The 15,816-nt window shown below is 38.1% G+C and overlaps 2 protein-coding genes across 11 annotated transcripts in view; one reads left to right on the top strand and one right to left on the bottom strand.

Moving 5' to 3' along the window:
* Window positions 1-1,253: 1,253 nt before the first annotated feature.
* Window positions 1,254-15,816, bottom strand: part of LOC128861625 (rho guanine nucleotide exchange factor 19) — a 96,735-nt gene continuing 82,172 nt past the window's right edge. For 4 of the 10 annotated variants that reach the window (XM_054099894.1, XM_054099897.1, XM_054099898.1 and 1 more), the window contains exons 2-8: window positions 8,634-9,047; window positions 8,267-8,520; window positions 5,678-6,724; window positions 5,417-5,618; window positions 4,364-5,355; window positions 4,096-4,300; window positions 1,254-4,035 (exon numbers count right to left, since the gene is read on the bottom strand). In XM_054099894.1, the coding sequence (XP_053955869.1) occupies window positions 3,872-4,035; window positions 4,096-4,300; window positions 4,364-5,355; window positions 5,417-5,618; window positions 5,678-6,724; window positions 8,267-8,520; window positions 8,634-8,955 (3,186 nt within the window). In that variant the 5' untranslated portion in view covers window positions 8,956-9,047 and the 3' untranslated portion in view covers window positions 1,254-3,871. Of the gene's footprint in view, window positions 4,036-4,095; window positions 4,301-4,363; window positions 5,356-5,416; window positions 5,619-5,677; window positions 6,725-8,266; window positions 8,521-8,633; window positions 9,104-15,816 lie in introns of all 10 variants that reach the window. The other 6 variants (XM_054099900.1, XM_054099901.1, XM_054099893.1 and 3 more) reach the window with 4 other exon arrangements.
* Window positions 3,204-3,701, top strand: LOC128861626 (uncharacterized). The gene is made up of 2 exons (XM_054099902.1): window positions 3,204-3,417; window positions 3,475-3,701. Exons 1-2 carry the CDS (start codon window positions 3,204-3,206, stop codon window positions 3,699-3,701), a joined length of 441 nt encoding a protein of 146 aa, XP_053955877.1.

Here is a 15,816-nt window from a genome sequence, read left to right as displayed (position 1 = left end):
TCCCAAAAAAAATAAAACAGTAATTTTGCTTTCGACCATGCATAATGATGCTGAAATAGCTGACAGTGGGAAACCTGAAATAATTGAATATTATAATCGTACCAAAGGTGGTGTTGATCGAATGGACCAAATGTTTGCGGAATATCCAACACAAATACAAACAAAACGATGGCCACCAGCGATGTTCTTCAACATGTTGGATATTACAGCTCTTGCAGCCTACATTGTCTACGATTTGAATAACCCTATGTTGCCTTGGAGAACTAACAACAAGCGTAAGCAGATCCTGCGCAGCTTGGCTGAAGCATTGCGTATGCCCATTATTGAAGCCAGAGCCATAAATCGTCAAGTGACGCGAAATTTTTCGACTAAAATTGCTATTGAAGCATATTTCAACCGACCGCTGGAATCAATGGTGTCAACAGCAGCATCAACATCTGCCGCAGCGCGCACGCCAAAACCTGTGTCCGGATCTTGCTATTTATGTTACGCACAAGAGGAAAAACGCCGTAGAAAAACCAGAAAGCTGTACGCCAAATGTAAGAAGCCAATGTGTCTTGAACATTCGGTCACATCAACAAATTGCTCTATTTGCCATGATTTTCCTTAGATATAAGATGCATGTTTATAATTTTTATAATAAAAGTCAATAATATAATGTGTGAAATGAATATTTTTAATTTTTCAAATAAAAAAATAATATAAAAAATGTTTTTTTTTTGATTATTATGAGGATTTTTACTATTGGGGTACAAACGTATCCCGGGTGTGTGTTTACGTATATAATGTGTTTGGAAGGCTGTAGCTCCTGAACCAATGGTCCGATCTGGTTCAAATTGAATTTGAACTCAAAAAAAAATAATCTTCCTAGATCTGAAGTTAGCGGTATAGAGGTATAGCGGTTCAAAAGTTACAACACTTCAAAGTTGAAGTGGATACATTTGTACCCGGGTGTGTGTTCTAGGGTTAAATTATGAGAATTAAGTCTAGTTGTCCATCCGCATAAGCTGCACTTAATTCCTAAGATTATTCCGCAGGAAGTCGTTAATCCAGATTAACGACCATCGTCTTATAGGCTATAAAGACATGGTGGCTTATAAATTGACATCACAAAGAAAAAAAAAAAAAATAATTGTGATAAGTACTCGTGTTTCGCGCCCAGAAAAGTAAAATATTATTTGATTTGTATTATTTATTTGTATAATTGTTGACTTTTAAATATAATATACATTTTTTTTAAATATGAAATAAAGTTCTAGCGTTATACTTATACCTATCGCCTTATCTTTTTAATTAACAACATTTTGTCGTACATTCATAATTGTAGAGATATAAATATTTTTTGTAATATATAATATATTATAACATTTTCGAAATCAAAAATTCTGTTAAAAATTATTTCGACAAGATTTTTCTTTTATGACGCAGTTTTTATATATATAAATTCTACATATATGTACATTTAAGCAAATAATACAATTTTAATTTATATCTTAATAACGAATTCCCTTTACAAGTACATTCATAGGTAAAGTCATATTTTTATTTTTATCACATGTTTAATAAATATTTAATATACATACAAACATATATATGTATGCGTATAATTTTATGCGACGAAATATGGGTAACTATTTTTATAAGTAAATTATTGATTAAAGACAAATACATATTTAGTTTTCATAATTTTAACACTTAAATAATAAAACAAAAACTTCTTAACATTGAGAAGGCACAAACACATGTACAGTCGAACTTCTCTACAGTGAACTTCCATATAATGAAGCTCTCCTTATAATGAACTGGTTTCGAAGACACTGCTTTTTCTTTCTACTTTCGGTGTATTTTTGTCTCCTTATAATGAATTTCTATACAGTGAAGTTTTCTATATAATGAACAAATTTTACAGCTGGAAATTCAAGCGTCCTAAGTTTTTGTCTCCATATAGTGAATTTTTTCAAAAGTTTTCTGTTGCAAAAAATTACAGTTAGATGCGGACAAACTGTTATGAGGGGAATCCCAAAATTAAAACAGAAAGAGCTGAGCTATTACAGTTTTATTCAGTGATTGAAGTTAAAATGACGCATCGAAGCAGCATTTCGCTTGAAAAAAAGTTATTAATGATTAACAAAGTTAATGAAGGAAAGAAAAAAAAAAAAGATATTGCCAATGAATTCGGAGTTCTTCCCAGTACTTTATCAAATATTTTAAAAAATAAGGAAGTGATTTTAAAAAATGCGGAGGATTTGGCAGTAAATACCAAACGCAAAAGACTTCGACCTTGTCATTTTGAGGATATTGACGAAGCAATGCTGAAATGGTTACTCGTTGCACGTGGTAAGAATCTCCCTGTATCTGGACCATTATTGAAGCAAAAGGCCAAAGATTTTGCGGAAGTACTAGGACACCACGAATTTGAGGCAAGTACAGGTTGGTTAGACAAGTTCAAAAGTAGGCATGGCGTTATTCAAAAGACATTATGTGGGGAAAGTGCTGACGCCAACATAGAAAACCGTGATGAATGGGTAACGAACGTCTTACCGAAATTAATTGAAAATTACAACATTAACGACATTTTTAATGCCGACGAGACTGCTTTGTTTTTCAAATGCTTGCCAACTAAAACACTGGCATTCAAAAATGAAAAATGCTTTGGTGGGAAGCAAAGCAAGGAGAGAATAACTGTTCTGGTGGGAAGCAATATGACTGGATCAGAAAAGCTAAAATTGCTGGTAATCGGAAAGGCCAAAAATTCGAGGTGCTTCAAGGGAATAAAATCTTTAGGTGTCGATTATGAGTTTAACAAAAAAGCATGGATGACCAGTGAGATTTTTACGAAATGGATTGTAAAACTCGACAAAAAATTTTGTGATCAAAACAGAAAGGTGTTGTTTTTTGTTGATAACTGCACTGCCCACCCTAAAGATGTAAGAGACAAGTTGAGAAACATTCATCTCGCTTATTTTCCTCCCAACATGACTTCGTTACTGCAACCAATGGACCAAGGCATTATCAACAACATGAAACAACGTTACAGAAAACGAATTTTAACGAATATATTGACTCAAGTGGATGAGGGAAATTCTGTTATGGCCATAGACTTGCTGCAAGCAGTTCGAAATCTTAGCAATGTATGGAATATCTATGTTAAACCAGAAACAATTGCCAACTGTTTTAAAAAGGCTGGATTTTGAAAAGATGCTATGCAGATTCCATTTGAGCATTGGGATGAAGAGGACCTTCTTTCAATATCGGGTTTGGCTACTTTACAGTCTTCATTTAAAAAAGTAGCAAATATCGAAGCATCGTTTGATGACTACGTAAATGTTGATAATGGTGTGCAGACTTGGGACAACCCATCCGAAGAAGATATTCTCAACAGCATTTTTGAAAGTCGCGGAGTTCCAGCTGAACCTGGTAAGCATTTATCTTTTTATAGTCAAACAAAAATTTAATATGTAAATATTATTTCAGATAACGATGAACACGATTTGACCGTTGAAGAATTGGCAGAAACTGAGGAGGCATTACCTACGTTGATACAAGCTGCTTCATCCATTGGCGTAATTAGAACCTTTGTGGAAATGAGGAGTGACGTGCCGATTAATGTTTTCAACTCTCTACATGATTTGGAAGCTTTTATTGAAAATGAAAAATGGAAGACTGTAATTCAAACCAAACTCACTGATTATTTTAAATAAAATTACATAAAAAATCAATGTTTCTTTATAATGAAGTTTCTATATAGTGAAGTGATTTTCAGGTCCCGTGCGAATTCACTATATGGAAGTTCGACTGTATTACACTTTATCTTTTACATTTATAACTGTGGCAAACGCCTGAGACATGCTTTGCCCCATAAATAAATTGCCTACTTCCGCTTCTGCGACTCGAGATATGTGGCTGTAAAAGTCAGCAGACGTTGACGCTGTTTGAGATTGCGAGCGCGCACATGCGCTGAATTTACCTCTTCCGTATAACTGCCCGGAAACCAACCTACAACGCCATCACGTATGCGTTCACCCTGGTACCAACCTAAAACACAAATACTTTTTACGTCTGCTAATTTTACTTTATTTTTACTTTCCTACATACCATCTGGCAATTTTCGTGTCACATTCACTACATCTCCCACCTCCAGACTTAGAGCGTCTGGTTCTCTGGTTTCATATGCGTGCTTCGTTATCACTTGCGGACAATCCCAGGGGGCGTAAAGCTTTTCACCGGGCGTCTCTGGTTCGGGCGGCCGAACTGCCTGCAACCAACGTTCCTGTTCGGAAACTGATGGGCAAGAAAGGACCTGTATATTAAAAAAAAAAACATTCACATTAATTGGCCTTAAATGACTTAAACAATGACTCACTAGTTCCACAGTCTTTCGCTCGTGATTCTCCAACAAAGTCATCAGTATTAGATTTTTGTGCGTCTGACTAATATCACGCAGATCACCGCATGTGATAGTCAGCATATTACGTGGGCAATAATCAAAAACTGCGAATTGTTCCTCCCCTTTGCGTTTCGTTAGCACGAGCAGATCAGAGAAAAGGAAAGCGTAGATGGCCACTTTGGAAAATTTCTTTCCGAAAGTAAGTTTGACATCGTCACCACGCCAAATGAAATGCGTCAATTCACCTCGTTTCACCAGAAACCGCGGCTTTGAACCCGGTGCGGGCACACCCGCAGGCGCTATGGCCAAAGCCCGTATCGTCGATGGGAACTCCAACTGACGCGCTATACGCTCGATCTCGTACGCCTGCTCACAGCGGTTGGCGGCTTCGTTACACTGTGTCACAATCTTATTCATGATAGCCAATGTCATCTTCCAGTTCTCGTATTCGTCATCATTGGGGCTTACTTTACTAAATACGGCATCTATAAGCAGCGGCAGACGTGTAATGCGTTGCATGGGCAACATGAGAAAAGAGTGCAGATTCAGGCCACAACAGGTTGGACTCGTTTCGAGAAGATGCAGGTTTTGTGCAAAAATACCACGACTCTCCTTCAACCGTCGCAATGTTCTGTCCATGCGGCCTTGGTGCTCGCAAAACGATATGTACACATGGAAATATTTCTCCGCAACGGTAAAGATGCGCTTACTTAAACCGATTAACATTATATTATCTTGCCAGCAGGATTCCATTTCAGTGAGCAGCCTTTCAGAGCATTCATGTACAGGCACAATGTATGCAAACAAGGCTTTGCGATCGCGGGGGCTCACCACATTCGTATCCCGAAATATTGGATGATTCATGAAGTGATTACGCAGCAGGTTTAGAGATTTCAGGTAACTCGCCTCAGAGGTGATAATCTCGAACTTCGCCTCCTGCAGACTGCGTTCCCGTGGTGTGAGTGTAGCTGCGGGAAATAGTTAAATAAGAAATTTTCTGCGTAAATAAAAAAATAACATCGCGCTCACCTAGAACACACGAATTTATGACCTCTGGAATTTCACTCCACAATGTACGGGATGGTCCATTCTTTGGTTCAATTAGTTGGAAAGCACTAGGACGTTGGTGCTTTTGACTACTTATGCAGGCCTCGCTTGCCGATCCATTATGACCGATCTCCTCATAACCATCTGTTGAACTGTCATGCCCCTCCATGTCGCGTGTGATGGACTGTAAATAATATTGAAGGTTTTAAGATATTTATTTTTCCAATTACGCTCTAAACTTACCTCCAGCTTAGCGGCACTGTAGATCTGGTAGAGCGGCTCGTTTTGGAACATGCTGTGTGGTAGCTCATCACCTATTGCGCCTTCATTGCCAGTAGATACACCTGAACTGCCGCTCGAACTGGCTACAGATACGCCGCTGGTCTGATACAATCCTGCTTCGGTGTACCAGGAATTGCCATTAAAAACCGAAGAACCACTCTGGCTCGCCTTACTATCGTTCATCGAAATTTCCGACTCTTGTAGCATGCCGCTCGTACCACTTTTGAATACCCCACATTCAGCATACCAAGACGTTGTTGATGACGCGACGGGGGGTGGTGGTGGCGGATCTTGCGGTCGTATACCAATGGTAGTTCTTCGCCGTTGTGAATTTGACGCCTTTGTTTCCTTTTTCGCCTTACGTGCGACAGTTGAGAATTTCTGTGATTCAGGTGTAGGTATTGTGGGCAGATCACCTGAAGAAGCTTTCTCAGAGAAGCCTGAATCTAACTCACCAGAGCCCCCATACGTTGGATCTTCAATGTAAAAGGTGCTACGTGTAGGCGCCAACGTCGATAGTTGCTTCATATCAAATGTGGAACCGACTAGACTTTTGCGCAGACGTGATTTGAAACTCTTCCCCGCCTTAGACTTGGAACGTAACGTGGTAGTTGTGTCAGATGTTTCGGGCTTAGCTTCCGTGGGACTACTTAAAATCGTTTCCGCTGTGCTAACTTGTTTATCATCTGGCACGATCGCAAGCGGACTATGGAACTCGGTGTTCTCATAAATATCTTGATTTTGTACAGATGGAGGTGTCCTTTTCACATTTTTCTGTGGTTTGGATTTAGTCTTTGGTGTATTCTCATAAATATTGCCACTCACATAGAATTGAGTGGAGTTTTCGTACAGTTTTTGCTGACTATCGCCGAACTTTGAATGCGAACCCGGAGATTTCTTATTTGAGATGAAATTCTTCAGTTTGCGTACTATAGCGTATACTTGATTAGTGGAAGGAGGTGGATCAGGGAGTTTCACATTGCGTATATCCACGCCGCTGTCATTCTGCTGGAATTGAATTGAAGACGTTATTAATAAAGAATCATTTGAATGAAGAAAAGCAAAGTAAATTAATAAAATGAAAAAAAAAAAAATTATAATATAGTTTCAAATCATTTTGTGGGTAAAGTAAAAGGGTATCATTTGTTTCCACTGTAGGAAAACGGGGCGGAAGGCGTTTTTAGCTAGATATACAACAAGATGCATTCAAAGCTGAAGTCATTCCCCAACTCAACTGGCATTTAACGCCCGACTTGTGCAGTTACAGAGTATAGGCTGTTAGTTCCGTCGAATACTCCGACTACCTGCGCTGGTCATCGCATGTTTTGAATATTGTGGGCAACTTATCCGGGGGATGAGGTTTACATGCCAATCTAGCATGTGCCTATTTGGTTCCCTGCACTAGAAAAACTTTAAAGTTTAACTTCCACCATTAATGCTTTGCCGAACAATAGCTTTTCTCAGCGCCTCGAGACAAGCGAATCTTTTAGTTCGGACCTTGCTCTCTGGTGAATTTGAGAGCCATTGTGCGGACGTTATGAAGTTCGGAACGTTGTTTTTTAGCAATTCTTGGTTCACTCGAGCTTTGTGAGACGTTGCCGAGTTCTGTTGAAACGTCCATGGTCGGCCAACATATTTGTCTGCAGTCGGCTTCAAAGCAATCCCCGGATTGTAAGGATCGGTAAGGCTTGACTTTGACATCATTTTTCAGTATGCGGCGAATGCTACCGTCAGATATTTTCAGTTCTTTCGCCATTTGAATGTCACTTCGTCGGGGATTTCGCTCAAGTCGCTTTTTCACTTTTGAACCATTTCACGTGACGTTGCAGTCTTTTGATGACTATCTCCATGACGTTTCGCGATGCTACCAGTATCATTATAACGAGTAATGGTGCGATAACTAAAGACTTTATTTACTTTAAGGTGATCGAGCTAACGACTAATCCCTGGTTCTGATTTTCCAGCTAAATATAATGCAATCACAATATTACGTTTGAAATCCATTACTGATTTTCTTTTTTTCGCGTTTATTCTCAGCAAAATGCTTCGGCACACTTGTAAACAATGCTCTGGACTGTCATTTAGCCAACTAACAGACAGCTGATGCACGGGCATCAGCTGCGCGAGCTGTCTAAAGTTGGTGACACTTCGAGTGCAGGACCCTGTAACTATCATTTTTCGATAATGCTGCCATCGAAAATTCTCCTCATCTGCTTTAATTATGAGAATCAAGTCTAGCTGTCAAACCGTATTCATTGCATTTAATTCCCGGCATAATCCCGATTAACCCCGCCGTCTGTCTAAGCTATTAGTGTGGATAGCAAACCAAAGACATGTACCACGTAATGACATGTAACTACGTAACGATAGAATTGGCAATAAAAGAAACCTCCTTGTTTTAAATTTTAACATTTCAGAAATTGGACGTACCGCTAACATCCGGCAAACTATGACTTATGTAGAGCGAACTTAATTGAACAGACGAACAAAAGATGGTCGGTGGAGCCTTTTCGAAAGCATGAAAATATACAATTAATTTCATATACTCACATTTTTTATGTTCTCCTTCGCTTCATAAATATCATCGGTGTCTGTATCGAAAGAGTCATAATCGTCTGATGTCACTAACGTGCCCAAGCCATGCATGGAGGCCGAATATTGCTTACTGCCCTGCGAGCCATTCTTCGCAATATAGGCTAAATCTTGATCGCGTTTGTGATGACTATTTGAACGCTGTGCTGGTAGAGTGGAGTGGCGTTTATTTCCTAAAGGTGACAATGTCTCATAGTAGTGGTCAGAGTCATCTAAGTGAAAGAAGAGAAAAGTTTAATTAAAAATCACATCTTGCTAATGGAAAAATTATTATTAAATAATGAAAAATAAACGTTTTTTGTGAAATATTCTTTATGGAACCAACCTATAAATGTGCTCACAGTCATTGATTGGCGTGCGCCCACCGCATCGCTGCCTTCAACAACAGTGGCGCGCACAAAGGAAAAACGATCACAACGATCTGTCCGTCTGAACGCTTCCTGTTCAGCATCTGTCGTCGCATTTTGATATATGGGTTCACTGATATTATTGTGCTCATTAACGGCACTATTGAGATATACTTGACTCGCCGGGCAGGTGATGCCCACCTCGCCTACGGCACGTGGTCGACGCTTACGCGGCAATGTGCGCAGCGTATTACAATTGCTTTCGCTTTTGTTCTCATTCGGCTGCATTGGTGCATTCATTTTACGACCGGGTCCATTTCCAATCTTTATTATAAATATCTATTATGTTATGTAACTTTTTCGGTATCGAGTTTCACTGCCGCTTGTAAAGTCTACTCAGCATACATACATACATACATAAGTACATAAGCCCTGGCAGCTAGTGCTCCTTTTTTATTGTAAAATAATAATTTATTGTTATTTTCCATATATTATATTAAATAAATAAATAAATAAGTACATACAAATGCATATTTCGAGTAAGTAAAAATAAAATACTAAATACATACAAATTATAAATGTAAATACGTATGCATATATGTTATGTGGGTCAGTCTGGGTCAATTGAGCGATTCTTTGGCGAACACTGCGATTACACTCAAAACTTCCTTTTACATATGCACATATTTTTAGTTGATGTTATTTTTGAAATTTTTTCACATAAACGCTCGGTCGTGAATGCAAGTGCACGCTTAATAGATTCGGTCGGATGCGAAAAGTTCAATTGGTTCAACCTGCAATATTTTTCAATTAAAATTAATTACCAACTCAAAGTGTAAGACTTTTCTCTTGTAGCACAAACGTGTGCACATTTTGGCTGATCAAGAGTGAATATCTACTCGTATTTATCCTTTATAGCGCACACAGCTTTCTGGTGGGACGATTGTTACGATCGAACATTGGAGTAAGCGCTTTTAAAGTTATGATCATTAAAAAAACTCAATTTCCATGCGAGTTCAATAGCCGATTAACCTACACAACCCCTTTTTAACGCTTAGTGAATGAACTAGTTTTAAACTAGTCGCGAAGATGCTATGATAGCACCTTAAATTAGTGGCTAGACTACTTATTTACTTAATTAACATAGGCTTCCATGATTAATACTTTCACTGTAGACGTAAATTGCAATATTGAAATATTTCCAACTAAAACAGTCTCTATTAAATGATGTGCTATTTCAGCGTGAAACGTAATCTTTCTCACAAATACGAAGTGCATACAAACACACAATGCTGCAAATATTAGTATTTGTTTTTAAAATAATAGTTACGTCGAGGCTCGACTTAAAGAAAATACGATCGTGCATTAAAAAAAAATTATCCGTATCAAATTTGTAATGCTTTCAAAATTCACAGATTTGCTTTCCGAAATATTTCGACAAAGCCGTAAATGAACTTACTTTTCAACAAATTTCCCAATAAATTAGTAAGCTACTAAAACTTTGCATATCTACACATTCATACTAACATCTATCATAGTAACTCTTTATATAAAAACGTGAGTATGTTTGGGCAAAATAGTTCACCATTCATTTAGTTCAAATTAATTGGTTATACCCAAACGTTTTTAGCGTTTTCGTGGTCAGACCATCGCTAAAAAGGGCAAACTTTTGTATATTTAGTAAAGTTATGATGCAATTGACATTAATTTAGACATATGCACATACTGACAGCTAAGCACTAAGCACTAAGAGCCCTTGCTAAGCCCCGCTGCTATTCGAAATTAGTCGGCGAATGTAAGACAAAACTGAGCAGCGTTGCGAAACACAACAAAGTTTGTCTTATTTGGGTGCCTGGACATTGTGTTATTGCAGGGAACGAGTTTGCTGATAAACTGGTTAATGAAGGCTCTGCAAGCATACCACTAGGCCCTGAACCGTTTCTTGGTGTCAATTCTGCAACGCTACAGCTATGGATTGACGACTTCATGAGGTCAAACCATAGAAAACGTTGGTTTGTTTGTGAGAAAACCAAACAGGAAACTAGCGACCTTTCTCCTAAAACGTAGCAGAAAGGACCTGAAAGTACTGGTGGGTGTAATCACACGACACAACGCCTGTGGTCAGCATATGGGTACCATGGTAATCATTGACGACCCAATATGCCCATCCTGTCGTGAGAATGAGGGCACTGCAGAGCATTTTCTCTGTAGCTGTCCGGCGCTTTCTATAGAATCAGACTTAAGCTATTGGGGTGCGATGTTCTAAGTACGGATAAAGTTTATACTCTTCCTCTTCCGGATGTTTTAAGATTCATCAATGATTCTAAAATATTCGCGGAAGAGTGGCCTCAAACCAATTTTTCAGTCTTACTATACGAAGCTGGTTTTTCACCCAAAATCATCTTTAGTGGTGAAGTCATTTCTCACTGGATGGATTTGTCAAAAAGCTAAATGGCCGCATCTGAGGAGAAAAAAACTCTCGAGTAATTTGAGAAAAATCATTACATCCATTAAAATTAACTATTTGGTATCGTTTTTGGGCTGATGGAATATAATTGTTACTGCCAATGGACATTGCTATAGGCGACTGTTTGCAGATTTTTGTGGCCTGAGCTTGAAGGAATAGACATAGACAATCTTTATTTGCAACAGAATGGAACCACAAGTCACACAACACCGGAATGCATTGCATTATTGCTATCTAAGGTTCCCGGTCGATTAATTTCAAGTATTGGTGGCTTAAACTGACTAGCTAGACTTCTTTTTGTGAGTTTTTCGGAAAGTAAAGTCTATTTGAATAAGTTAAAAACAATTCTAGAGCTGAAACACAGCATTTGGAAGGATCTTGCTAAACTCAATGCGATAATGTGAGAGGGAGTCTTTAATTTTATTTAATTTTAATTCTCGTATGACAGCATGTAGACGTGCTCATGTACACTACGTAGATAATGCGAGTAAAAAAACTCATAGCTGCCAAATCTAAAAATTCATTCGAAACGTCGAAAGGGAGTTTTCATTAATCATCTTTGTATCCACTGTCAATTCTATTAAAACACTGAATGAACGTGTATAGTAAACTTATACACAGACGAACGCTGCCGAATTCTTCATGCAGTACAATTAAACGATCTAATAAGCGAAAAATCTGGAGTTAAACAAGGCCGCCGCTTCCTCTATCTCTCTTTAACACTTTCCTAGACGTCATTTTTGGTCAGGCGGTATACGTGCATCCTTAAACGACCTCGATTACGTTGACGGTATTTGCTTCCTTGCGCACATGTATGACGTCATGGCGGGAAAACTCGAATCAATATCACCACTGGCATCCAAAGTGGGACTCAACATTCATGCCCCTAAAAGTAAGATCATGCGCGTGTGTAGGTATATACAATGAGCGCCCGTCCATTCACTAAACTCAACTCCTGTAGAGGAAGTTCAGAGTTTTTGCTATCTAAGATGCATAATTTCGACCTCTGGCGGCTGCACAGAAAACATCGTCAAAATATGTAAATAAGTTGTAGTATTTGGGCAATTGAAAATCATCTGGAGCTTCTCATTGCTGTCGCGTGGCACGAAATTAAGAATACATACTTAATTCTCACGTCATATCCGTTTGCTGTCCCACTGCTACTAAAAAAAGATCAGATTGTAGGTACTTTTTCCAATAGGGTTTTTCTGACACATCACGCGTGATTACTGTCAAACTAAATGCATATTTTTTCCATTCCTTTGTATTTCATCATGGAAAGACTTACGCCTCAACAACGTTCACAAATCGTAAAATTGTATTACGAAAACCGACGCTCTGTGAAAATTGTTCAGGGCGACTTATGGTGCTCAGCGATGAGGCCCATTACTGGATTAAATGCTACGTCAATAAGCAAAGATTCCATATTAAGGCTGAGGAGCAACCCGAAGCCATTCAAGAACAGCCATTACATCCATAGACAACAATTGGTTGGTGCGGCCTATGGGCAGGATGAATCATAGGCACATGTTTCTTCAAAGACGAGGTTGGCGTCAATGTAACAGTGAATCACGAACACCATGATAAACGACTTTTTGGTACCGGAAATTAAATTCCGTGATCTCCACAACATTTTGCTCAAACAAAACGGCGCTACAGCCTATGAAACAATGGATTTACTGCGTCGTCGTTTTGGTGAGCAATTTATTTCTCGCCTCGGATCAGTGGATTGATCACCAAGATCGTGTGATATCATACCTTTGGACTTTTATTTGTTGGGGTATGTAAAGCCTAAATGCTTTGTGAATAAACCAGCTTCGATTGAGTCATTGGAAGCCAACATTACTAAAGGTATTCACGAAATGCCGACCGAAGTCCTCCATCGAATCATTCAAAATTGGTGTTTACGGATGGCCGAGTTACGGCGCAATTGCGGACAACATTTGAAAGGGGTTATCTTTAAAAAATAAATGTAATGAATGGTTCTTCACAAAATTAATAAAGATTGCCAATCGACTTGAGTTTTCGTTGTTTTATTTCAATTTGAAATCCAATACCTCTAAATTGATCCCCTTTTATAACGTATGAAATTTTTCACAAATCGTTGCCTTTGCCTAAAGATAAAATGGCCAGAAACTATATTCAACGTTAGGCTGTGGGAATTGACTAACCGTACGCTCGTCAAAACAAATATTCTGAAAAGAAAATAGAGCTGGGTCGGACATACGCTTAGAGAACCTGCACAGTTATTTATATTACGAGGCAAGTCATCGAATGAAACCCACGGGGATCCGGCAATCCTGTGTGCGTCCCGCCCAGCGCACATTTAGAGAAAACAACTAGAGAAGGAAATATTATTACGTGAATTGAACTAAAACGAAATAAAAATAATGCCATTAGAAAGGGATAGATTTAACAGTTTTCTTATGGCCCTATGCTGCACTATGGAGCGTAAGGAATGCATTATATATTACATATCTTTTTAAACTGTCAAGGCTGAGTGCACCATACGTATACAATCTAATATTATTTGTATTAAATATGTATCATATCATTTTTTATTAAATATGTAGAGAATCATTTGAATTTTGCCCGTGTGTGCAACCTCGTGCCAGCCGGTGTAATTGGCGTACAGTTACTTCGACAGGCCATTTATAAAAGCCCCGGCCTAATTAAAACTATTGCCAAGTTTGTATGCGTTTATGGTTCATTAAATCAGTGTAATTATGTAGGTACAATAAACAAACACTTCAACTTTTTGTTTTAGTACAACGTGCAACTCGTAAAAACCAGAACATTTTAGCTGGGAATGCAAATAAAAGGTAATTTTGTGAAGAAAAATTATAAAGACATGGCGAAGCTGAAAACTACAACAAATTAACAAGAACAATAAAAATGTTAAATAAATTTAAACAAAGCCACTGATTGCGAGTTGCGTCAAAGCTCGAAATGGTGCTGACTCTTGAAGACAACCATAGAGGGGAGGTATTAGCCATCGCCATACAGGTGAGCAATGGACCGGTTCAAAATAGCAACACCAAGTTGAGCTGTCAAACTTCAATACAGGCGTAAAATGACTTATAGATGCATGTGTGCATGTGTACATACTTGGGTTTGTACTATGGACAGAGGTCCTCTATGTGTGAAATATTTATGAATGTATTGTTCAAATAATTGTTTTATTTTTTATTTGGGATAATTTAAAGGCACACACACATATTTATATACCACAAAGTGCAGAGACATATGACCATACATACATCCATATGTTTGTATACATGTGCACTTCTTTTTTATAAGCAATTTTGAGTGTGTGTACATACATATGTATGGGTTTGTTTTACACTTGTCTTGCTTCTTGAGTGGGATTATTATAGCTCGGTCTTTCCAAATGCTGGACGCAAATAAGAGTGTACGTCAATTGGTAAAATGTATTTAAACCGGATTTTCAGCTTACTACATGTACAGAAAGAGTATCAATTTGTATCCGTCATATTGGAAGAAGTTCATATGCAATTGAAATCGCTATCGGTCGTAGAGCCCAGTTTCGAATCTTACTGTGGATATGAGACATCAAATGATAAAAAAAGAGGTTGCCTGTCTGTAAAGTCGGTATACTGACGATAGTTTAACGTGACAACGTCATAAGAAAATACTGATGGAATGGTTGCATTTTTCAAAAGAAAATTTTAATTTTATTTGTTTGATAGATATTTTGTATGGATATAGAGAAGGAGATAAATGGAATCGCAATGGAGTTGATCAAGTTACATTTATACAAACGTGAAAAATGACGAAACATTTATCAAGTTCATGAAAGATATGTTCAATTTCGATTGTGCATCAGACGTTAATAAGTTAACAACACTAAGAGGCAACATCATCGATTTGACTTTTTCAAGACACTTTACACTCGAAACACCCCCTTTCATTTCCTACTTTTCCTATCATGGTCCTATTCTCAACAGAGAAATGGTTCATTACCATGCACACAGGAAGAAGGCATATGCAAATACAAATATGTGAATTTATATACAAATGCGCATATACATACATATATATGCTCACTCAAGTAGGAGAGAGCCAGATGTCGAACGTTGCCGAACGCGGGGGCCGATTTTGCTCTTTGTCGTTCGTTCCGCGCTTTCGCTTGCAGTTCAAGCAAGGTAACGACGCATGATCAAGATAACGACACATTTCTTCGTGCGTGCAGCCGGCTAAATCGAATTATAAGACGTTATCACGTCAAAAATTTGTTATCTTATAGCGATAGCCACTCGGAAAACAATGGCAAACCGCCGAGCATATTTCTGCTATGGAAAAGCTACTCATAAAAACCATATTCCATTCCACACAGTTACTTTGCTGGCTTTTTCCATCCTTATAAATATAAAAATTACCGATATATGAATTGAAATTGGAGTTTTGTTCATTTTACAAACCACTATCGGCATGCAAGGTGAACATATGTAGATAACAGCTTAGATAATAACTACCAAAAAAATTACCACTATTTTTCACATTTTCAATTCCGTGGACAAATGCACGATTTAAATTTTGAATACAATTTTTTTTAAATAACAGTAAAACTTGTTTACAACCGTGTTCACTTGTTCACAACGGTATTTAAATTTTGTACGTGGGGATGGGTAACTCAGTAAGATTACAGGAGTAGCCTCAATGGCCCCAACTCA

The sequence above is a fragment of the Anastrepha ludens genome, chromosome 4 (genome assembly GCF_028408465.1).
Source record: "Anastrepha ludens isolate Willacy chromosome 4, idAnaLude1.1, whole genome shotgun sequence".
In the NCBI taxonomy this organism is placed as follows: Eukaryota; Metazoa; Arthropoda; class Insecta; order Diptera; family Tephritidae; genus Anastrepha; species Anastrepha ludens.
This window is presented reverse-complemented; position numbering and strand designations above follow the sequence as displayed.

Bases quoted from the DNA above. Each gene is read 5' to 3' on its own strand.
- LOC128861626 (XM_054099902.1), top strand. From the start codon at position 3,204: ATGCAGATTCCATTTGAGCATTGGGATGAAGAGGACCTTCTTTCAATA. The intron at 3,418-3,474 runs GTAAGCATTTAT...ATATTATTTCAG, and splicing joins CGGAGTTCCAGCTGAACCTG to ATAACGATGAACACGATTTG.